Source organism: Cydia pomonella, chromosome 8 (assembly GCF_033807575.1).
Source record: "Cydia pomonella isolate Wapato2018A chromosome 8, ilCydPomo1, whole genome shotgun sequence".
In the NCBI taxonomy this organism is placed as follows: Eukaryota; Metazoa; Arthropoda; class Insecta; order Lepidoptera; family Tortricidae; genus Cydia; species Cydia pomonella.
The window spans coordinates 18,998,301-19,024,137 of NC_084710.1; the positions used below are offsets into that span (position 1 = coordinate 18,998,301).

The following is a 25,837-nucleotide window of genomic DNA, read 5'->3' on the forward strand; positions in this document are numbered from 1 at the left end:
TGCCATCTCCATGACACAACAGAATCAGGTGGTATACGTGAACAACCGCAAATGTTTTGCAAAGCGAACTCAGAAGTAAACGTGTTTCCTATTTTGTCTCTCCGTTACCGCATTTGACTCATTGGCACTACAAACGTCAGTGTGGATACGTCATCCGCGGGTCAATTAATATCGTACGAAATATCTGCTCGCAAGTGTTGGTATTAATCCTAATAAAATTAGGGTTGTGACGCTTGGTTGCCATGACAAGATACAATCAGAATGGTATATGGAAACAACCGTAAATGATTTGTAATGTGAACTTAGAGGTAAACATGCTACCTATTTTGTCACTTTCTTACCGCATTGACTCATTGGCACTCATTCTAAACGTCAATGTTGACAAGTTATTCACGGGTCAATTTACAGTACCACACGAAACGTTTGCTCGCGAGTGTCGGTGTTAACCCTAATAAAGTTAGGGTTGTCACGCTTGGTTGCGATCTCCATTACGAGATATAATCCGATATAATAGTAAACGCACGCGATACCTACTACTATAAGCGTCTAAACGTCTAAAAAGTGACAGTTGTAAAAGAGCTTGCTTTTTGCGTTTATACACGACTGACATTAATGTGTCGAGCATGTTGCATATATGACTACATAAGTGTAAGTACGCTTGTTTTTTTCATTTAATCGGAGATATTTCTTTTAGGACCCTTTCAACTTTCATATTACTGCATAAAATATGTGACTTGTAATAAGTACGGTGGAATGAGTTGACACGTCATATGCATTATCGTAACTGACCCGCGCCGAGTTAGTGCGAGTACCAGTAGATTACATTAGGGTTGCTACGGCGATTTATAGGACTGCTGACTATATGAGTAACGGCACGTGAGTCACCAAGTAAATTATTAGGTACTTATGGTTTAAGAAGACCTACGAAATATTATAGAGCAACGAAAGCCCTCTCGTTAGTGTGACATACTATCCTTGTTACTAGATCCGGGAACGTGGCAGCTGTTTAACCTCTCGTGTGCCGGGATTATTATTTTCTTCAAATAGTTTCCTCGTATGCGGATCCGCGTTCCGATGTTCGAGGGCTTAAAGGTGGAGGCCAGAGTAGAATATCAACAAAAGTGTTAAAAATTGTGTTAGGTACAGGTTCCGAGGTTAGCTTTCCGACTATTATACAGGGCGTCCCAAGACTATGGGACATCAAGGGAAAGTACCTAAATATCGTCGATAGGAAATTTTGCTGAAAGAAGACTACGTTATTTTTAAAAGTCAGTAATACTGCATTTAAAGATTTTCTAAGAATGACTTGCTTCATCTGGGAATCGAACTGACTTAATAATTTTCTTGAAATTTGACTCAAACATTTTAAGTTGTTCCTTTCTTTTAAAATACTATGTTACTTAAGAAGAATTATTATTTTTTGTCCATTCTTTCGATTGGCATCATAAAAAAGGGGGGATTTTTTTTCACATTTAAGTCGGTTCGATTCCCAGACGAAGCAAGTAATTCTTAGAAAATCTTTAAATGCAGAATTACTTACTTTCAAAAATAACATAAAGTCTTCTTTCAGCAAAATATCCTATCTACGATATTTAAGGTACTTTTCCTTGATGTCCCATAGTCTTGGGACGTCCTGTATATTCTATGCGACTAGCCTTGGACCGCAACAAATTATTTCGCGTAAAACTCGTTAATATCGCTCTAATTCAAACTCCACAACACGCATTTCACCCCTATTCCTATGTATTAATTGTACTCAAGTGTCTTGGCGCCCCTGAGCTGTTTATCAAGTTTAATAATGGAATTTAGAAGGATTCTCGTTTTCGTAAGCGTGTTCAACATGGCGCCTAATAAAAACGTCCGAAGCCATACAGGTACTAATATTTAACGGAAATTCTAAATTTTCTCTTAGGGAAACCATTTCAAGGAAACAGGATATTACATTTTCTAGCAAAGTGCAGTTCTCTATAAAAGGAAACGCCTTAGACATTTCTATGTTTCTCCCGTGATGAAAATAGAGTGTCACCCAGTTCAATCCAGGAATCTAGGTCGACATCATATACTGTATAAGTTATTGGTATTAGGCTTATTTTATAATATTTATGAATGCAACGTGCTGCGAATTACTGTGAAATTTATATCTGCAATTGTAGTTAATGTAATATATGATAATATATTACGTACAAATGGATTTATTTAAGGACAACATTTATTAAAATGGGTCAGCAGAGCTATCGCAATAATGGGACAAATGCAACGACTTAATTTAGAAATATGTACAAGACCTAGCAGTTCAGGAGAAGAGAACTAACGTAAGTGTAGTTTTCTATGTTGTACCTGAGATAATGTAAAGATATATGCAAAATATACATATCTTATACCTTTGAACGAGCAATTCTTGTATATATATATTTATATATTTCGGGGATCTCAGAAACGGCTCTAACGATTTCGATGTAATTTGCTATATGGGGGTTTTCGGGGGCAAAAAATCGATCTAGCTAGGTCTTATCTCTGGTAAAACGCGCATTTCTCTAAACAAGCAAAAATGGTTTAAGCATCTTGCTTTAGGCAGTTACCCTTTTAGTAACTTTTGGGTTTTTAAATTTATGGAAATTATAGCTCTCACTACTTATCTGTCACGACGCAATATCTACAAATACTCAATCATTAGTAAACGGAGGTTAATTTTATCGCTATAGACAAAACGTAAGCCTATCGCGGTGGGCTACGTGGCGCTTGCTTTGGTTAAAATAAACTATATTCCTTTTACCCTCATCATCATCATATCAGCCTTTTATCGCCGACTGCTGAGCATAGGCCTCTCTTCCAGTACGCCACTTGTCCCGATCCTGAACTAATCGCATCCAGAAGTGTCCCGCAATTTTCCGAATGTCGTCCACCCAACGAGCCAACGGCCGCCAGGGGCTTCTTTCATCCGAAAGCGGCCACCATTCCGTTAACACTTTAGTCCACCTAACCCTCCCCTGTCCTGTCCTGTCCTTTTACCTTGACCCTAATTAACCCTTTTCGGTCATAAAATGTAATGAAAAGACAGCTCTCAAGACTTATCTGTTATGATGCGACATCTATAAATATACAGTCATTACTAAACGAGGGATAACTTTATCGGTACAGATAAAACACAACCCTATCGCGGCACGAGGGCGCGCCACATGGTCCTAATGGCGTATCGCAGGAAATCAGCTGGCGTTCGGTTAGGGGAAGGGAATTATGGTAACTAATTCGTCTTCTACGAGTATGTTTGCTTGCTGTAATTGACAATAAGTGATCTTTATTGCAAAGACGTAAGGTTTACGCATGGTCTTTGTTGCTGTTAGCACGAATCAATCAGACAGATACTCACTAGGGGTGTCCCGTTTGTGATGACCGGTAGGGGCGAATTTTTATTTGTATTTCCGTATATCAATAATTTTATTTTGATTAAATGCGTTCCCAATAGCGACATATGACAATAAATTTGGTTATTTGACATGACACTATTCATACATATTGACACGAAATCGTCAAAGACGAATTATAAAATAAATACTTACAATCGTCTCTAGCCCTCAAGGGCCAGCCCCATGTGTCTGTTAACTCAATTTTTCCATAGATTCATAATAAACATAACATAAAAACAAACATGACTTTGTCAAGTTGCAATTTTAATCTAGTTATGTAACTGATGCTTGTTAACGAGGCGAGGTAGTTCTCGAAAGAAAACAGAGTTGACGTAACTCCAATAACATGAATCTTACTAATTTATTGATTGATATTTATGCATAGAGCATTTTTCTTATGTTAGTTAGATAGAGTCGTAAAATTTCAAGTACCTAGTCATAGAGATGCGACAATACTAAATTACTCTATTGCTCTATTCTTAATTACGACTGCGTTCAAACATAGTACCAATCTACTAAAGTATAAAGGCAAACAAACCGCAGCATTGCAAAATATTCGGATCTCGACTATCCCGACAGTGCATATTCAAGTAAAATTGGACCAGACAGCTCCATCCATTACTTATTTATAGCAAGCGAGACGAGCACTAAGACGAACCAGTGAATATAGGACTACGAGATTTTTAAACATGTGGCAAATGCGTCTCGAACGCGTCATTTGTGAATTGCACTGTACGCGCGCAGCGTTAGTAGGCTATAACTCGAGGGCCACGGAACGCACGCTCCGAGCGCGTACGCTTGACGCCCACTGCTGTAACCAAAACCAATGTATAGCGGTCGGCGTCAGCGTCGAGCGTTCACATTCGGAGCGTGGGTTTCGTTGCCGAGGGGTCGATGTTTGCGGGCTTAATTAGTGGAACTCGAACAATACGCGCGTTCTGAGTGCATCGGGTTAAAGTGCGCGGGCTTGAGGGTATATATGGGTGTCTTGCTTGTGAGTGGCGCTTAGATGGTATACACGGTTATCACACTGATGCGGAGCACGCCGTACCGGTTTATGAGCGAGACAGCGCTATGCACCGCTCAAGTGTGCATAGCATGCTCTTACACCGGAGCGACGTCCGGATACGAATTTAATGTGAAGACCGTCACAGAAACCGCACGCAAACTGGTTTTAAACTGGTGGTAAATTATACTCGTTTTCGAGAACGCACCTTTACAATATTATATAGGTACCATATTGGAGACCGCGCCGTTTTGTCGGACAGTCTGCGTATTAGAGTTGCTACTGTTGTTAGACTATTGAGCTTGGTCAGCAGTTGGAATAACGCTTGAGCATACCGCGGCTGAGACCCGCGGGAGAGGATAGTCTTTCAAATTACATAATGTAAACGCAACTGCAGACTAACTGCAGCGACCTACTGGCCCTTGTATAAATATGTAGGAGGCCGATTCAAACTTACACTTAACACCAAAACAATATCTAAATTATGTCATTTTGTTCTCATTCGCCCGTGCGTCTCGCTTGCGCTAATACACGTACGGCCAAGGCTGAGCGAAATGAACGCACGAATGATAACTAAATGATATCATTTAGATATCGGTTTTATGACAAATGCATGTTTGAATTGGCATATGTAGGTACAATTAAACATTTCTATAAAAAAAAAACTGTTTAGAGCTGTTAGGTATATAGTCATTAAGTCAGCTCATTTAGTTAGATAATGCAAGCACCTGGCGCTAGTGTTGTTATGCCGTCTGGTTTTAGCTCCAATATAATATAGATGCATTCTGTCTATCTGGTGGCGTCAGACACAATTAGTTATTACTCTCTCAGCGTCAGCGCTGGAATGACAGCGACTGGCATATTAAAATAAAATTTATACGTATTCTGTGAAATAATTGCTCGCTATTATGTGCTTGATCGAGAACAAAACAAAAACAACAACAAAAAAAATACGAATTCGCTTGGCGCTGACGGACGGCCCTCATTTGTTTTTCAGTGCGAATATCAGGGCTCAACGAATTCGCTTGGCGGGTCGTTTCGTGGCCCAGCCATTAACTATGTATAATACATATAAAAACTCACTTATCGTGATTCGTTCGCGGTCCACTCGTCCGCCGCTCGCCGGACGACAAGTACCGCCTCACGTTCGCTTTGATCTGTGGGTCTGCAACATTAATACACTCTCGCATTGTTCATATCTAATACTTAGGCCGCGGAGTGGGGCCTATTTCTCCAACGGTATTAGACTAATATTTTTACTCCATGAACTGTCAAATCGAGTGGGTTACCATAGCAACATTAGTATGTGTTAATATTAGACTAAAACCGTTCGAGAAATGGGCCCCTGGGCGCAAACGTCGCGCGGCGCGACTAGTGGCAAACAAGGCCTTGATTTGCCGCTTCCGTCCAGTCCGCGGCCTAAGGCTTTGGTTTCTGGTTGACGCTATAAGCTGCGTGTAGCGTCACACGATAGCAACCTGACGCTGTGCCTAGCGTCTGACCTCAACCAGAAGCCAAGGCAATGACATGAACACATGAATTTTACATGACATGCGTTGAACGCGCGTTAAACCAAGCATACAAACGCAACCAATGTGACTATTGACATTAATTTCCAAAGATTACAAATTTATCTATTGCATTTTGGCCTTATAGTTGTTGTCAACGCGAAGATACGTTCAAAGTTTGTCATGAGAACGTACTTAAATATCGACAAGAGGTTAGCACATAAGCAAAGTAAATCATATCAGGCAACAGCATCGGAAAATTACATTATTAAAGGGAACAAAGCCACTGTGAACGAGTGTTATACCGAGTCTGTAGGGTTACCAGACATTGGGGTTTTTCGAGATATTTTGGGGATTTAGATCTCCGGTAGAACTATTATAGTAATATCACAATATTGAACAAATATAGAAATTATTTTAGGTTTAATTATTGTTAAGGTTAAAATGTGGATGCTTTATTTAAGCCCGTTCCTCAGTTAGAGCATGCGAAAAATCGAATTCGCTGTTGAAAACAAGAAGATGCGTAAATCTCTATCATTCAGTTTCAGGAGCCCATTTATTAAACAGTATTACCCTCATATTATTAGTCTAAGAATATACAATATATGTATAGCCAATTGTAGTTTTCCATGACAGCGCACAAGTCTAATAACGTCCAGGAAATGGGATCTGGTGACGGCCTTGCGCGTGATTCGCACACGAAGAATGAAGCGTGTCTTTTGCGAAAGTGGCGCACGTTTACTACAGATTGCGCGCATAATAAATGCAACTCAAGCAAAGCGCGCAATCTACAGCAATCTGAACAAGCCGTTCACGTCGGGAAATTATGTGGTCCTAGTAGTTTTTAAGAGGTACATTGTCTGTATTTGTCATATTATCATCTGGTAACCCTACATGTTGGGATCCCGCGAGCCACGTAAACTAGTCCACATATCGCATTATTTGTTGCGGCTTACTACGGCCGCTGGGGAATACTGTAAGAGTTTTATAACCCAATGCCGGCTCGGATGCCTTACGAGAGACGAGTAGATAATAAAGACTGCTGGTACCGTAAAAACAAGGTAATTTCGTGTCTAAATACGTCTTTATTTTATCGTGACAAAGGCCGCCAATCTAAGCCTGCTGAATTGAGTTGATCGTGACTAACAGCTTTTTCGAAATCACTTAATCCTTTAGTGTAGGTATACGAAGCACTATAGCAGTCATTAATTCAACTTTATTGATTGCTATTAAAGATCTAATTTAAACAAGTCATTTATATAACATGCAGTAGTAAAGGGTTAAAACTGTAGTGCTGTAATTTTTACACAAATTGCGTCGTATAACATTGTTATAGACACGCTAATCGTTGCAATCCGTTCAAGATTAATAGTTTGTGCGGAAAGAGAAAAGTCATAGAATGTATTGGTTCCTATACATTCCACGACTCTTCTGTTTCCGCACAGACTCTACAGCGATTTGTGTTACGGAACACGTCTACCGCGGTATATACGGCAACCGAATAAGAGGTGCATCCACACCGTAGTTAACTTTTGTAGAGCATAGTGATACCAATGTTAGGCCGGGGTCGTTTTCACCCGCCGCCCGCGGCCGACAGCGGCCCGCCGCCCACGGCGTCTGAATGGTATGTTCGGGAATGCTCGGGAGTGGTCGTTTTCGCCCACCGCGTGCGGCGTCCCCCCGAACATACCATTCAGACGCCGTGGGCGGCGGGCCGCTGTCGGCCGCGGGCGGCGGGTGAAAACGACCCCGGCCTTACCGTGTTCGACAGTGGTGGAACACGGTAGCATTAGGTAACCTACCTAGTTACAGACTATAGCATAGTGTTGCTCCACAAACGTTAACTGTGGTGTGGATGCACCTTAAAATTGACGCGCCCTAAAAGTTCAGAAATCAATCGGTGAGTACTAGTAAATTTATTTAAAAAGTTTATTCGATAAGGTCTTTAGTGGATCCGTTTGAGTTCTAACTAATTCGGAGCAAAAGTGGGATGAAATTTAGCGTTTAGTGCAAAGAGTGTGCTGAGTCAAATGGTGTTGAGTTGAGAAACAAAGTTTATTGGTGCTCATCATTGTTGTAAATGACGTTACTTTAACGGGGTCCCAAATGTTCCAATGTAAAGTTTTGTATGTCATTACATAATGTCATGCATGTATTTATAAGACTGATCGAGGTATATGGATGGCATTATATTATAATACAAATTGAGATTAAAACACCATACCAAATATATGGGTCTTGAACCTTGTTTAAATTAACGCCATGCAACTCGAAATTGTTTCGGAAGATGAAACTTCGTTTGCAGTCTCTTTATTTACTCGTCTCTGGTCCATCGTATGTCATAGGTCACCCACCCCCACCAAGTAATACATTATTCTTGTTATTAACTCACCCTTTTTCAGTCTTAAAGTGACGGGATCCGACGATAGTCGCAAACATTTTAAAACTGCAACAATCAATAACAGGAGCATGCTAAGGCTGGTATTATGAAGTTAGATTAAATCAGCTGGTGTTAATGTTTGGCCCACTTTACTATTTCCTAAATTGGGAATTTTATACAAAGAAAATAACCTAAGTTGACAATCCTATGAGTGTCTGTAAAGACGTATTTTATTTTACCCCGATGGTATGTGACCGCGAAACATCGAAACTTGAAATATTCCTTGTTTGCTTCTCTATCGCTCTTGCATAGTGACAGAGAGCCAGATAACAAGTGCAAGTGTTATTGAAAACGTCATATTTCTATGAAATTATGACGTATAAATAACACTTGCACAGTCTGTGCTGTCAAAATCGTTGCAGAGTTATTCGTTATCTAACTCTAAACCCTCGGGGGTCTAAGATTGTCGCGCTTTAATCATCAGTGACGTGCGAGAGTGACACAACACGATAAATGATAAAAGGGCAACCATTATATTCGTAATGATTTTATTTAAGTGCGACGCCAAAGAAAATGGAATAAATTCGAGCGAACAATAGAGATAGTATCCTCGCATGTCAGGATCTTGATAAGATAAGAGAGAAGGAAATCAATTTCGCAAGAGGTCAGACTGTAAATGAGTTGTTAAAGTTAGGTTAGGACGTGCCTGGTTTGTCTTCGTTTATTAGTAGGCGAGTATTAGCCTCAGGTGAACTGCCGTAAGTGTGAGATCGAGAAAAATAAAACACAACTCTTAAGGAGCCCACTCAATAATGCGCCGGACGATACCAGCTATAATATAATGAAGAACTGACATTCTTCACAAAAGCTGTCAATCTCGAATAACTGACAGGCCGGTATCGTCCGGCGAACTGGCAATCAGTGGGCCCATTTACTATACAGCGTGTATTTTTATAAAAGAATTCAGCAATCAATGTATCACTACTTTGTACTCTACTTAAAACGTTGTAATTAATGAGTTAATGACGCGATGTACGAAATATAATGCTGCTCGAAAAACTACAAAAATTAATCATGCTCTGGCAGTTAGTACTAAACTTAAAAAATTGTTCAGAATCGTTTTATAGCACTAAAACCAACGTCTAGTTTAAGTTTGCAGTTATATCAAAAATACACACGTATAGGGGTCGTGAGTTGCACTAAGAGCTTTGTCTTGTAATGTCACCTGTAAATATTGCACACGAAGCGCGCAAAATATCTGACAGTGCTTTATTAATATTATTTAAGAAATGTTTGTGTGTGTACAAGAAAAGCAAGCAGAAAACAAAGAGTTCATTTTTATAATGTGCTTTTTTACATAAAATTTAGGTTTGTTGTAACCCTTAACTTCTCCCCAATATTCTTAACAGTAGACTTCCTAATTCCTCTATAGCCTCTTTATTGTCATCGTAAAATTGACCACCATACTTTTTCCCTTCTAAGACCCTTTCATGATACGCTCCTATTGACTCGATTTTATCGCTAGCGATAGCTATGTCATGTCTTGTCATGAATATTATACTGGTTCATCTACTTAAAGCCAACGATCGCCTACGTTTGGCAAGTGATGGTAATAACACGAGCCCTCTAAAATGTGAATGAGGCACTCGCGTGAGCCAGTTCCCGCCATGCGATCGTAACAACCAATCCACAGATAACGCTTACATTTGATCTTTTATTCACCAAGCTATTCGAGACAGATAATTACAGTTCACGTTTGGATCAATGATAACGAGAGTGAAAATAATATTAACGAACTAAAAATGACCATCGCGACCGACGTCGTGAAAGGGGGTGGTGTGCAATTTATTCGCATATATTTCGCGATTACGATATTTCTATCATACGAAATACACCTATGTATATGTATGCACATCTAAATTTTTTTTAATTTACATCCATAATTAAGGAGTTTAAGGATGACAGTAGAGTTAACCCAACCATAAAATTAACGCCCCTTCATCAATATTTTATTTTAAGCTCAAATCTAAATGTGTTAATAGGAGAGTGGGGGGGATGTGACGACTATAAGGTTGCTTTTACTCTACTTTGATCTAAGTTTGCTTTACTAACTTTTTAACTAACTTAACCATTTAAACCATATCAACCAACTACCCAGATTTAAAAATCGATGTTAGATACTAAAAACCAGTCGGTAAATCGGTTATTCTAGTGCAAATTCTTAGGACTTTTGTCACAGTGGCCGTTCATGAAACAATAAACATCGACAATTGAACGTACCATCACAATTGACCATTCGTAAGCCTTATGTCAAGGGCACAAGGTCTACCAACGGTCAAGAATGGACGGGTGAGTGCGTGGTCGCGAATTCCGTACCTTCTCGTGTGGTGAACCGGTTCACGTCAGTCCCATTGACCTTGAGCAATACGTCTCCAGCCTCCACCTGTAAATAAAACATTTGGATCTTACTACTGCGTCTTATTGTTAATCTCTACTAATTGGAAATTAATTCTGTCTGTCTGTCTGTTACTTCTACACGCTTAAACCGCTGAATATATTTAGATGAAATTTGCTATGGAGATAATTTGAGGCCCGGGGAAGGACTCTCTTTTTTTTTCGATGGGACACAGAACAATTAAATACCCAAAAATCCCAAAACGTTGATGCAGGCCAAAACTACGTCAGGTGCGCTGCGCGATAAGATAAAACGGATACGAAATACGACATTATTTTTAGGGTTTTTCTTTATAGTAAGTATCAATTTACCGATATAAGAAATAGATACTCTATTTGTAAATCGATTTAAAAAAGGTTGCATTTATTTAGACGCTAAAGTCGCCAAGTGTAGGTACATAGCTAACCAAAATAAAGGAGTTTTATATAGGCGATACGCCTTTCTATAAATAGGTGCCTGTATCCAGTGGGCGCGAACTGCGTTTAGCACATAATGGCGTTCCAGTGTCCGATGATCAATAATGGTCCATTAGCTGAGTTCGGAACATGACTACATGAGTGTAACAGCGTGAGGTCAGTGGCGATATTTGCAAGCACGGGACAAAGTGAAATCCATGTAGATATAACGAATTCTAGAAAGAGTAGACATATATGTAGCGGCTAATGATAGTAGACACACGGTAAGGAAGTTGCCTTCTGTAGCATTACCATGAGTTTATAATGACGTTACCTGCTAGCGACTGCGTAAATGATTTGTATGGAGAATAGTACAGCGCCGTCGGCGGTCACTCATAGAACTAAACATCGGCAGTATGAGTTCAACGCTAGCGATTACTTTTCGATAGGTATTTTACCTAGCTCGCTAGCAAGTGACGTTTGTAGCTGTTGCTTATAGAAATCGGTACCATGAGTCACATTTTTGACATACGCTATCGAGCAATCCGTCATCGACTGTAGTAATCTATTTCACTGGCATATTGGAGCGTTAAAACATATTAGAATTCGTGTTATAGTATATTTTATTATCATTATTTATGTAAATAATGTCAGCAAGGCATTATTTGGCTTGGGATATGTTAGCGAAGGCTAACGACGTGAACAAGGAAAAAATCAAGCCGATATGAGAAAAATATTAAGAAACCCACTTCAACACAAGTGAGATTAATTGTATTAATGAATAATTGAATATAGGCTTAGCACGGAAGCTTTTGAGGATATGTGCTATTTGTTAATAAATCATGCGAATTTGAAATACTCTTTAAGAGTGTCAATGGAATCAAAGTTAAGTATTCCATAAAAGTATCAGGTACTTATACATTTTATTTGACATTTATGAGTGTTATTTTGTAATTTACCAACAAAGTAACTCTTGCAGGTTTTGTGTGCATTACTATTTTATTCAGAAGGATTACTGGCAAGGCACACAATTTTTCCCACGAAGCAATGAGTGTTTATATTGAAGAAGTAACAACTGCTTTGAACCAGTCCAATATTGTGAATCGAGCTTACGTTAGCAAGTATTGTAAATGAGTAATTGACGACTCATGGTACCAGTTGTTTCGAAATCTACTCGAACCGCGTTTGCTCTCGAAACGCGCTAGTGAGTATAGTAACGTAAGGTATGTTTTCGATAGCAACTCATGGTAAAGGTACTGTGCCATGTCATTGGCAATATGAAAGGTACCTAGGGATTACTAGGGATCTCATATTACTGTCACTGTGAAAAGGTACAAGTACCACGGAAATGAAATTCCTTGGTAAGGTAGTACGGTCAAGTGGTCATAGCGCTTTTTCACGAAAGTACACACACGGTGGTTGCAGCATGTAGTTAATAACCCATTGGTTGCTTTTACTAATGCTTGTCCGGCTTGTGATGGAATCAGACGAGTGGATTTTACCTAGGTGATTGTACTTGGCGAAAATGACATGTGCCCATTTAATCTATATAGACACTATGCCTCGATAGCCTGATTACCCTGGGTGATCTAAATGGAAAACATATCCACGTTGATCACCGGAGATTAATTTATTTCTACATTTTTGGTATAGGTAATCAGCTGGACTAGGACTAGGGATTTAGCTGGGCATCAACTTATTAGATTATAACTCATAAGGCTACGAAGCTCTTTGTAACAATATAATGAGAATGAGTCGGGTTATATCACGTACCTCACATGGATTGTGTAAACATAGTTCTACTGTCACTGTCACGTCTATGTAACAGTTGTATATTGTGTTTAGCATAAGTATCTATTAAGGAGCGGATACTAGCTAAGGACTCCTACTTTCATACACACAACACAGGATGCCAATGCCATTGATATAAATGTGATGTTCTTGGCCAAAGAATTCTACATTACGGCATACTATTATTAACAAAAACAACTCCACCACAACCTACTCGTAGATCAAACGTAAATTCTTAATGCAGTCCTCGGTAGATTCTTATTTGGAAACACGCGTGTAAGCGGCTTTGCCAAAACATTTAAAATTCGATAACGTATAGTAATACGTATTTTAGAGTTCACCTACACAGATGAGCACTAAAACGCGTGCCAGTGCGAACGAGATCTAGCTGGTCAAGGAAATAATTCCATAATATTTGTTTACACACTACACATTGCACATCAGTCGATTACACTAATCTCTAACGTATCCTTGCTCATATCACTGTCAGTAAACGGCACTGTTTCACAAACACGATAATTGATTGATTTGTTTCCACTTTTGTAATTGGTCGTAAAAACGAAGGAAACAAGATATTGTAGTAAAGTATCCAAGTTAAAAGTTTACAATGAAATAGCTCTGGCAATGCCCCCAGATTTTATTACATCACAGCACACCAATATATTGTATCACGTAAACCATATCATTTCGGAGTTATTACACAGTCAGAATTGTCAAACGTTTGACTTGTAGTGTACCTACACCCATCTATTTTACGATTGCGTCAGTTATAAGCATGAGCCCTCTAAACACGACCGGACGCGGTCGGCGCGATCCGCGACTGACTCTTATCAGACGGTCTCCTAATGGATGAGCTTAGATGAATTAGATGAGAAGGGCGAAGCGGAAGCATGAATTAGTCGGCGGGCTTGTTATATCTAGTTGTGCTCTTGGCCGAGGGTCATGTTATTGATGTTTACTTTTTTCACACATGTGAGTGTCTAGTTCGTTGGTTAATCACACAGTTGTATTGTAATAATTAAAGTTACACACAGTATGGCCCAGAAGGTTTCTAGTTTAAAGGATTGAGCTTAGGAATGAATTCGATCAGAAAAGCGATCTAGTTGAAGTATTAGGTTACCGATGTCACTAGTACAACAATATTTAAATTCAATAACACAGAGCGGCAGACGCAACATGGGCCACTTTTGACAATAAATAACTCTATTTTCAGCTAAACCTATTTCAATAATATCAATTAGTTTTTTTTTTTATAAACAGTTAAGACTGTTTTGAATAAATTCGGTTCGGAAAAATAAATCTGGCACCAGATGTCTCTGGTTTTGCCGCCTAATTCGTAAATGACTAATCATAATAACAGAAATAGCGTACGGTTGATAACGACTTGATAGTAACAGTTGAACATAACTTATTTTATGCAAATTCCGTACGAATATGATGATGATGGTCGCACTAGTCTACGGGCAGCCTGATAATGAGTGTCTGTCTCTTTCAATTGCGCGGTGTTATAAGTGACATCCAGTGTATTACGTGGATAATAGCATCCATCATGTTTGCTGCATAAACTCGATAAGTCGATATTAACTTCACGAGCTCTCTTATCGACTCCCATACCAGTTTGTTAACTGTTAAAACTGGAAATGGAAATAAAACAACAATTGTCTCCCTGTGAACAATACGACAGTTTCGATCATTGTAGATAACAAGTACAATTAAAATCAATTTGCGACCCTAAATGACAACTAATTATACATAATATCGTGGAAAATGAAATCATCAGGTGTGATTTCATACTTTGTTTTGTAAGTAAAGGCGAGTTCACGTGTCGGGCTCAAGAAATTACATAAGTAAATTATGACATTCTGGCAATTTCATACATTATCCAAACGATAGGCCACTGTGCATGTTTTAGCTTAGCGCATTTTTTATAATCCACTATAATATTATGTGTTGTACAGTACCTAATAGTTTCAATACTAAATTAACTGCTTGTTCTTCCAGGTATTGTCTGTTGTGGATCATGACGGATACCCTAACCAGGGGAAACCCTTCTTAGATAAACAAACCATTATTATTCAAAATCCGACAATATTTATTATTAGGTATGTGTCTTTGGATACTATGGTTACAAATATCACGTAGCTAGATGACTTAATAAATTAAGCTGACAATATCGAATCCCAACTACAATGCGGAAGTAACACTGTAGGTATGTTACCTACCTCTTCAAGTCTTCGCGCTTCCACCGCAGAGCCGACTGAGATGTAAGGTGTGTAGTGTGTACGACCCTTAGCACTGAAGAGAACGAAGCAAGGAGGAGGAGTTTGACTCCCGGGGAAGAACATAAGATAGTTTTTTATCATGGAAATCATCATTCTACGCAGACAAAGTCGCGGGCAGGCCAGTATAATTATGAACTAGGCATCCAGACACCGCATCCCTAATAATTGCGGTAACATTCTTTGACTAGTTTCAGTACAGTACAGAACCCTAAAATTTCGTGTCATTAAAAGCCTTGTTAAGTTATTCCTGTTTATAGCCTAGAGTCTAGACCGAAGAAGCGAACCCAAGTAACCTGACAATCTACCCACGTCCGTCGTAGTAATTAAGATCGAGCTACAGGCACCCTAAAAATAAATCCTAGACGTCACTGCAAAAACCACGTTTAATTTAAACCTTAGAAATTCCTGGAGACCTATTCAATGTTAGTGACAGGTCGTCACGTGGTATAATTATGGTGGCGACGTCATGAGCTGTCACGCTGTCGTATCGAATAAGGCACCTAAATTAAGCAAGCTCCAACGCCTACCTATCCTTCGTAACATAACAAACTATTTATCGCAGAGTTCCAATGTCCACCTCCCGTCTCCATCATCAGATCAGCTCGATGGTACCATAATATTGCATTGTTACTCAACTTACATATAAGTATGAACATTTTCAGCTTCATTGTAAATCGAGAAATGGGTCAAATTTAACTTGCAAGATTTGATTACAGACGGACAGACCGACAGACAAAGGGACAGGTAAAGGGGAAACTAAATAAAATGACATAATTTTAACATCATAATGTACGTCTTTCGTATTACTTTGTCTAAGATAATGCTTTTCTCAGGACGTCACGTTGAAGTGCCTCTTTGTTTTGCGAATACCCCAATGGCACTGTGTAATGAGAAGCGGTTTCTAGAGTTCATGATAGATTCCCACTTAAACTGGAAAAGTCATGTAGATAAACTCTGCGCTAGATTGAGTGGTGCCGTTTTTGCACTGCGAAAACTAAAACCCCTTATATCTCGGGACGCCTTAAGATCCGTGTACTATGCGCATTTCCACTCATTAATATCTTACGGGACGATAATATGGGAAAACTCGACAGATGCAAGACGAGTTTTAGTTATTCAAAAACGCGCACTACGTATCCTGGCCGGAGTGAATGCTAGACATTCGTGTAGGGATCTGTTTGTAGAACATCGTATTATGACGCACTTTGCCTTATATATTTTTGAAATCATTATGTTCGTTAGAAACAATATATCAGATTTCAAACGCGTTCATGTTGAGGGTATAAATGTCCGTTCGACGGGTCGGCTGAGAACTGTTCCCCGCCGTATGGCCTTAGCTCAAAAAAATCCTTGTGTGATAGGACCTACATATTATGAACGACTTCCAGCCGATATAAGAAGTGAACTGTGTAATCAGACATTCAAACGCCGATTGAGAGATTTTTTGTTGGATAGACCGTTGTATTCTGTTAATGAATTCATGAACAATGTATAGATTTGGACGATCCTCTACAGGAGATACTATCTTGACATTATTTATTTTAAAATACTAGAATCCTGTAATTATTTAATTTTCGAATTGATATTTTATTGATTATGTTTTTGTATATCTGTTCTGACGATCATAATATGAATTCTTGCAGATTGACATGCCTTTATAATGTAATCTGTATTATGAAATAAATAAATCTAAATCTTTACTTTGTCATAAAGATCTGGTTTCTAGATATGATGTTAGGTATTATTTAGCTAAACGGGGACACTAGGAACTGTAGCAGTTTATTAGAAACTATAATTTACTGTCAATACTTATAGTTAAATTTTAATTTACAAATAAATCCATTTTGGGTCTCTAGAACTTGGTTTATTTTTCACATTGATTTTTTGGGTGAATTTTTTTATTATTTATACATCGTTGTATTTTAAATCACCAATGACATTAAAATAAATTTAATAAACTTTACTTGCCGCACAGTCAGAAACCAGCAACACGAGAAGAAACATAGTAAAGCTGCAATAAATCCATATAAATTCAATTCAAAAATATACATTTTATAGAAATGATGTTTCTATTGCGATGCAATTCATTCCGTTCCCTTTGCAAGTGAAACATCTCCGTCACAGGCAAGGAACTTTGTAGGTTGTCAATAAGCGCTACTAGCAAAAAAAATGCAATAAGAAATATCTGCAATAAAAACTAAATGACTACTAGAAAAAGTCCGTTAAGTAAAGGAGATACTAGGTCTAGAGATTTCTGTAGTACATTTATATTATTAAATGCACGACGAGTGCTACAGGCGAGTTGAGTTACCGGCAGCTATCCAGTGTAAGGTGACTTAGAGATTCGTAATATAGTATAAATAGTAGCGGATGAAACAACGCGCCAAATGTATCTGCCACCCTGGAATACTATATATTATATCTACAGTTCGCGTTCAAAAGTATCTATCACAGTCTCATTTAATTACGCGCTCTATCTCTTCTTCTCCCTATATTGGATTATGCCGATATTTGCTATCTTGATCTTACAGAGGACCAGCTAAATAAACTTGAGCGCCTTCAAAACGTCTGTATAAGATTCATATTTGGATTACGCAAATATGACCACGTCTCTGAATTTCGTACCCAGCTCAAGTGGCTCCCTATTCGTCATCGCCGTAACTCTCATATTCTTGTACTTCTTTATAACATTCTTTTCAACCCCTCTACCCCTTTATATCTTAAAAAGCGTTTCAACTATCTTTCCTCGGTCCGCTGTGCGGAGAAGCATCTCCTTGCTCCACCATCTTCATCATCAAAATGTTATAGCAACTCTTTTTCTTTTCGTGCTGTTCGGTTGTGGAATGCTTTGCCATTAGACATTAGACGTGCTAAATCCCTTCCCGTTTTCAAAAATCTTTTGAAGACTCATTACCTTTCGCTGCCTTAACTTGCCTTTATTTATGATTGTATAATATATAATGCATGTATGTATTTATGTTATTAGTATGTATTATATTGTTTGCGTCTTCATTTTGTTGAATTATATGTATATCGGCACTACCCGTTCAATTGTAAGTTCATAGTTTTCTGCTACCCAAAGGTTGTCCGGAAGAGATCGCTTCTTAGCGATAAGAACGCCTGTTGTTGGCTAACTTTTACGTGTTTTTTTCATATCCTGTCTATTTTTAACTGTATGGTGCACAATAAAGAATATTTACTTACTTACTTAATTAAGTTATTATTAGGGTATCAACGGATCAGATAATGCGTCAAAAGTATCTACTTACTACTTTTGACGCGTAATCTGATCCGTTACTTTTGATACTGACTGCGGTCTCAGTTTCGCCAGTATTCGCTAAACAGTGGGACTAACAACCGCTTTCAATCTATACCTCCGAGTCACAAAGCGACCCACGCCTAGACTTTCTTCCTACACACTTTGTGCAAGAAATAAGTTAAAGCTCAATAAGCACTGTACCTGAAATGTTATTCCTAAAGTTATACGAGCACCGCCAAACAGACCGATATAAAGCTGCAAAATTACAGCGGTAAAGGCGACTCGAGTCTTTAAGTCCTTATCTTTATAGGACTTTACTCGAAACTTGAGTACTGTAGAAATAGTACACCTTCGGTTGAAAGCAGAGTGCTTTCTAGATCATGTCGGGGTCAACACTTTAGGGGCAGCGGCAGATAAGTAAAAGTGTTACCATTCTGGATCTGCGCGTGCGCTAACTTATGTCTGGTTACCGACACGCGCTGATAATATTTTGCTGACCGGCACAGCCTCAAAATTATGTTTCCACGTTGGCAAAGTCCAAACATTATTTATTCGACTAGACCTAGTAACAAGCACTGTAGAAACTTTGTTTTCACACATCACCTGCAAATCCTACAATTCACATGTAGTTAAAAATAATCGTAAGGCATTTTCATTAGATTTAGAATCTTAATGCGGGCGAAGCGTTGGTAGCTTAGCGGTAGGGCGTGCGATTTTCAATTCCATGAGTACCAATGAGTTTTTCAGAACTTATGTTCGATATATATATCACTTGATATTTACCAGTCACTTTTCGATGAAGGAAAACATCGTGAGAAAACCGGAGTGATGCCAACCAAGACAAGTTTCCCCTCTCTATTGGAAGGTCAAATGGCAGTCGCTTTCGTACTAGCGCCTACGCGAATTCATGGGATTAGTTGCCAAGCGGACCCCAGGCTCCCATGAGCCGTGGCAATAGCCGGCATAAGCGCTAGGAAGGAGAAAAAGAAGGCTGATATGTGTAATCTTAGATTTAGATCTATGATGCATTGGATTGGTCGGCTAAGGCGCAGGGCTCTGTAAGCGTAATGAACAACTATTGCTCAGTGAAGTTTAACTCGGGCGGGTACAAAATAACGAAGTTTCCAGATGAAGAAGTGAACATTAAAGGTAGTTTTCCACCAAATTTTTTGCTAGTCACAATTTTTGTGTGAAAAATCTAAAGGGTATGATGAAGTTTTCTTCTTTGTCGTACCCTCATGGCTGAAAGACGCAACGGCCATGGAAACTGCACCAAAGCTCTCCAAGCCACGTGGTCTTGGGTTCGACGCATGCTAGCCCCTAAAAACCACGAGACGAGGGGCCTAATTCACCACGATTACAATTGTCACCTGACAGTGACAATTCGCTGCAAATTGCTGGTCCAACAAGTAAATATTGAGGTACCGTTGTTACTTATCGATCCAGAAATAAACACTTTTTTTTTTCATCAAACATCAATGAGTAGCTCATAATGATTTCGACAGCAGTTTTTTTAGTACTAAGTAAATATACTCAGAAAAATGCGCTCTGAATCTGAAAGCCGCAAGAAATGTTTGTTTTGTAGCTTTAACCTCGCATACTATTTGGTGAATACACGCCCTAATGCACTAACTGAGTGGTCGAAGGAAACCTAAAGAAAGCACTAACTTTACATTTATAACTTCGCCTTAGACTATAAAAAGTAGAGTGCCTTTTTTCCTTCCTTGTTTTTTTTTTTGCTGAAGGTTGTCAAATCGAATCTCAATTGTTTCGTGTAAAGCGAAATATAGGATTCGCATAGTTTAGTAGGTACTTTAATATATAGGTAATAGATATCTGATCAAATTACCTACTAAGTAATTGATGACAGGGTACGGTAAATTAAGTTTTTTAGAGTTTGGTTTTGGAGGCGGTAAGTTTACTTTTGGACTTATTTCGGCACATGAATCAATTTTCTGAACTTGTCCACGTTTCCTTCTATCATGTATTAAAAAATCAGTAAAAAGTTTTTGTTGCCGTCTAAACTTTGTGTACAGACATTGACTCCCTAACGACACAATTCTACCGAAACCTAATCTGATGCTGGGGAGCAACATAATCAGGCCGATAACTATATACACGTAACCATTATCATGCGACATGTAATAAAGAATGTGGTGTAGGTATGTAAAGAAAGTACAATACGGCAGTAGGTATGCCACCAGAAAATGGTTCCAATGTTACTTTTACAGGCCATTGGACAGCTAGACAACGTCAAGGGAAAACTATGTTAGTAAACGTTTGTAAATCAATCTGTAAGCAATCTGTTTGTGTTTAAACACAAAATACTGGTGTTTGTAAAAGCGGAAAATTACTAATATGTCAAAAAGTTACCAGGAACGCATAATGCTAGTGCGGCGTTATTTAAGGCCACTCGGATGATTGTGCCCGAGTTGCTTCGTGAAATCTACTTGGCAAGGACATTAAGATACTTCTGAGCTTCTGACCCTTCCGTTAAGGGGTCAACAAAAAATGTCTTCCTAACATTCAGTGCAGTAATTCGCTTTCGCAACGTAGTATAAATGGCTGTATGATCTAGAAAATTATACTCGTAGATTTGCTTTGATATACGGAAACACCGAACCGTCAGCATAAGTGGATTGAGCACACTCTTCCGTACACTACACGCATGGCTAGGAGAGCTAACGATTAATTGGAAAAAGGAAAGTGTCAGGGCGATAATCGATGGCATAGCGGTGATGCTTGCGCATCAATCGTCCACGCAGTTTACTGATACATTTTAAACTTTATTGCAAAGATATAAAGTCCAATGATGTCAGTTAAGAGTTTCTGTTACATTGTTGCTGGGATATTGCTCCGATCGTGAGTGCAAGTTCGCTCGGAACCAGTATAAACCTACTATATCTTATACCTTTAAACGAGCAATTGTTGTATATATATATATATATATATATATATATATATATATATATATTTCTGTGATCTCGGAAACGGCTCTAACGATTTCGCTGAAATTTGGTATATGGGGGTTTTTGTGGGTATACAATCTATCTAGATTAGTCTTATGTTTGGGAAAACGCGTGTTTTCGAATTTTCATGCGTTTTTCTTTCGACGCAGAATATGGTCGCTAATTTCGTATTGCCGGCCACTGTCCGTCTGGTCCAGCGGGTTAAGACGCGGACTGCTGAATTTTTTTTTTTATTGTTTTAGACAAGTTTAATTTAGTAAAAAAATGTAGTTAAGATTATCACCTATAGACCACCATATTACAATAAATAGTTATAACCGAGCAAAGCTCGGTCGCCCAGGTACTGGATACTTATGTGCCAAACAGAAAGTTTCAAAATTGTGAAATTTCCACATGGAAGAATTCGAGATACTTTAGATTGTTTTTTAGGGGGATCGAAATTTTCCATTTCCAAAATGAAGCTTTCCTTTAGTTCCTGTGAAATTTTCCTGAAATTTTAACTTTTTAGAAACATTCCGGAACTTGCACATCTAGAATCATCATGGATCTCAATTGGTATTAAAGGATCTCTAAGTTTATCTTATCTTTCTTCAAGCGCTTCTGCATTATTGAATGTTCGCCGACAGAATTGTTGTTTAATTCTTGTAGGTAAATCAAGCCTGCAGCAGAGCCAATACATACTTGCGTACTACCAACTGTCTGGATAAGTTTGAGAATCTTTGGCGCAAAAAGTCTTAATTTGCCTCTTTATCCTTGCTGGTACATAATGCGAAGTGGGCATGCGTTGGATTTCGGTAAGACTGAGACAACATTTCAAAAGTTTTAACATTTTACGGAGGTATGTGGGTCTGTCGCCACCATTGAAGAATCGAAAATCGCTACGCCTCCTGCATATTCGAGCGACATAGAGGAAGATAATGTTTTTCGATTTTCGATGTCGGCGGCAGGCCCTCTGCTGTCCAGCTGTTTCAAACCCATGCAGAATGACGGATGAGATGTACCACTCGATGAGTCTGGGCTGTAAACTGTAACCGCATACCACTTAATTCCTTCGTTCTTCCGTGTATTCGTCATTCGAATTTCGATTTTTGTTGGTTCTCAATTCGATGTTGTCGGGTCTGATTCACTTTACACTGGATAGCTTGAGCTAAGCTGTTCGTCTGCGCTCGTACAAGCATTAAGACTAATCACCAGTATACGGCTGGTGGACCTCGACGGACATAGGAAATGAAGCGTATACACTGGTACGTCCAGAACTAGCGAATGAGTCGCTAGAGAGTCGCTCGACAGAGCGCACGCACTGCATAGCATACAACGAAACGTAATGCACAATTGCAAGCACAATCGCAACGCGTTTGCCAGATCTGGACACACCTTATTGCAACTATGTTCGAATATGGCAATAAAAACTACTTATTCGCAATCTCTGATCGGATCTCAGATATCGTTTACGATAACAGATTGAGCGATTGACGGTTTAATGATTTCTTTAAGTAGTTAGGCAAACTTTGTTGCACAAAACAAGGAAATCTACAAATGACTAACTAAATAAAAAACCGGTACTAATACTAACATTATACATCTTGTTGTTGTCTATTTATTGCAAGCTTTTATTTAGTTTCGCCTGTCCCGTTGTCTGTCTGTAATCAAATCTTGCAAGTTAAATTTGACCCACTTTTCGGTTTCCAATTAAGCTGAAAATTTGCATACATATGTAAGTCGGGTGACAATGCAATATTATGGTACCATCGAGCTGATCTGATGATGGAGACAGGAGGTGGACATAGGAACTCTGTGATAAAACAACGCAACCTAATTGTGTTGGGGTTTTTAGAATTATTTCGATGAGTATTTGCCTGTGGAAAGAAAGGTACAGTCAGCGATAAAAGCTTGTACCAAAAATGAAATTTTTGCCAAAAACTTATAGCGACATTTTTTTTCTCGGCCGGTATTTACAGCAATCTCTCTCTCTTAAGGTGCCGTGGTTTAGAGAGCGGAGTTTTTAAAAAATCGTACCGCTTGTTTAGATAACAATACGGTTGCCAAAAATTTTATTAGCAGTCTTGAGGATTTTCTCTAGGGTCCTCAGCGATTCGAATACAGATTTTTTGTCTTTGATTAATCGGGAGCATAGGTCTAAAACGTACTTTAAAGTATTTTTTTTTACTTTAAATTATAAAAGCTAAAAAATATGAAAATTACTTCTCTGGCTGGAATTCAGCGATTACTTTTTTCTTTTTTTAAACTTACGACGAATTAGAATTCAAAAACAGGATAACCGCAGTTTCGAGCACGCACATCCATCTCACACTTACGCTCAGTGAGAGTGATAGAAGAATACGAACGTACGGGGCCTTAATTCTTACCATGAAAATTGAGAACGCTATGGTATATGGCATATAGCGGACACACACGCACACACACACACACTTAAAAACTTCATACTATACTAAAAGAATCATTTACAGTACATATGATGCGTGCGGGAATGAGCACTTTCCGTGCATATGTCGAAACTTTAAAGAGCCATATGTACTGTAAAATGTTGTACGATACACGTGCGAATAGGTAAATTCGCAACTCGTGTCGATTTAAAACACTCCCTTCGGTCGTGTTTTAATTTATCACCACTCGTTGCGAATTTCCTATTTTCTGAACTTGTATAGTAAATAACTATTCATTCCCCTATACTCTGCGATTGTTACATTGCATTGAACTGTTAACTATACTCGTAACTTTAGCCTAATTATAATTTAATTTATCACTTTCTGTACCTATATAATTAACGTGTATTGTATTGGTTTACATACCTTTAACTTGCTGCTGGAAGAGCGGGGTCTCTTGTCACAAGTATTTATTTATATAAGGAGCTCCCAACCCCTTCTCAATTTGTAACACAATGATTGTGACCAATAAACGATTTTTCATTTTCATATCGATTTAACCACCTTGAAGCGCTGGTGGCCTAGCGGTAAGAGCGTGCGACTTGCAATCCGGAGGTCGCGGGTTCAAACCCCGGCTCGTACCAATGAGTTTTTCGGAACTTATGTACGAAATATTATTTGGTATTTACCAGTCGCTTTTCGGTGAAGGAAAACATCGTGAGGAAACCGGACTAATCCCAACAAGGCCTAGTTTATCCTCTGGGTTGGAAGGTCTGATGTTGGAAGTCGCTTTCGTAAAAACTAGTGCCTACGCCAAATCTTGGGATTAGTTGTCAAGCGGACCCCAGGCTTCCATGAGCCGTGGCAAATGCCGGGACAACGCGAGGAAGAAGAAGAAGAAGAAGATTTAACCATCCACGGATGTGTCTTTCCGACCATGAGCCCAAAATCGCGCTTGAAACGTCGGAGGTATAGGTCTCGCTAATTAAGAAGAGGCGAATGGAACAAATGATGTATGAGCGGAATTACACAAAGAGGAAAAAGGAAAAAAAAGGAATATCAGAATTATTTGTAAATTATGCTGAAAGTTTATTAATGTTATTGCGTGCGCTGTCTCTTGTTATGTCGAGCTCTTTTTCATGATCTTCAAGTTTATTTTACTCGTATATACACCGTGTGCATTTCTGAGCTTAAATTAAGTTACTTTCTCAAAGACACCGGTATTCTAATTAATTATTTTTATCTAACAAGTCCCCTATAAACGTGTAAGTACACTTACTTGCTTTATTTAGGGTTTATTTACATATTGATTAGTATTTAGTATGAATTTATCCATTTGCTACTAAGCGCAAGTACTATCTCGGGCGATCGATGTACGAAAGGATATTGATATGTCAAAGTTTTCAATTGTTTGGTTAAGTTAAATAGCATAGCATACCCATGTTACAACAACGCAATATGCAAAATTTAATTACTTAAGACGAAAACAAGAGAGGTATGGGCATTGTGAATGTCATCTCGCTTTGTGTGGTAGGGCACAGCACAGCGGATGTCATTCCAGAATTAGAGCAGAGCCCAACTGGGGAAGTACCTCCACCTTATAGAAAACCGCAGCCAAATAACACTAGACCCTACTCATAGTGCTGTGTTCCTGCCGGTGAGTAAGGTTGCCAGAGCTCAACGAGGGGCGGGAGGGGGTTAGGTTAGGTTAGTACCCACAACACAAGCCTTCTTGAGCTTACTGTGGGACTTAGTCAATCTGTGTAAAAATGTCCTATAATATTTATTTTTGATTATTAAAACATTTTGTTTTATTAACTATGCCATTCAGTTTCCTTAAATTTATTTAGCCATATCTCAATGTTAACGGAGGTTAAAAAAAACACAGTGTATACGATGTGATTAAGTACCGTTTCATTTTAATAATTGAGAAATACTATCTACCGTAGATAGAAAGTTTATTGCCTAAACACACGACTGGTCTTGTTTTTACATAGACATACA

At 38.8% G+C, this 25,837-nt stretch overlaps 1 protein-coding gene across 1 annotated transcript in view; it reads right to left on the minus strand.

Moving 5' to 3' along the window:
* Nucleotides 1-25,837, minus strand: part of LOC133520774 (PH and SEC7 domain-containing protein) — a 60,148-nt gene that overhangs the window by 21,054 nt on the left and 13,257 nt on the right. The window contains exons 2-4 of the mRNA XM_061855432.1: nucleotides 10,675-10,741; nucleotides 8,311-8,364; nucleotides 5,494-5,575 (exon numbers count right to left, since the gene is read on the minus strand). Coding sequence (XP_061711416.1) covers nucleotides 5,494-5,575; nucleotides 8,311-8,364; nucleotides 10,675-10,741 — 203 coding nt within the window. The remainder of the gene's footprint in view (nucleotides 1-5,493; nucleotides 5,576-8,310; nucleotides 8,365-10,674; nucleotides 10,742-25,837) is intronic.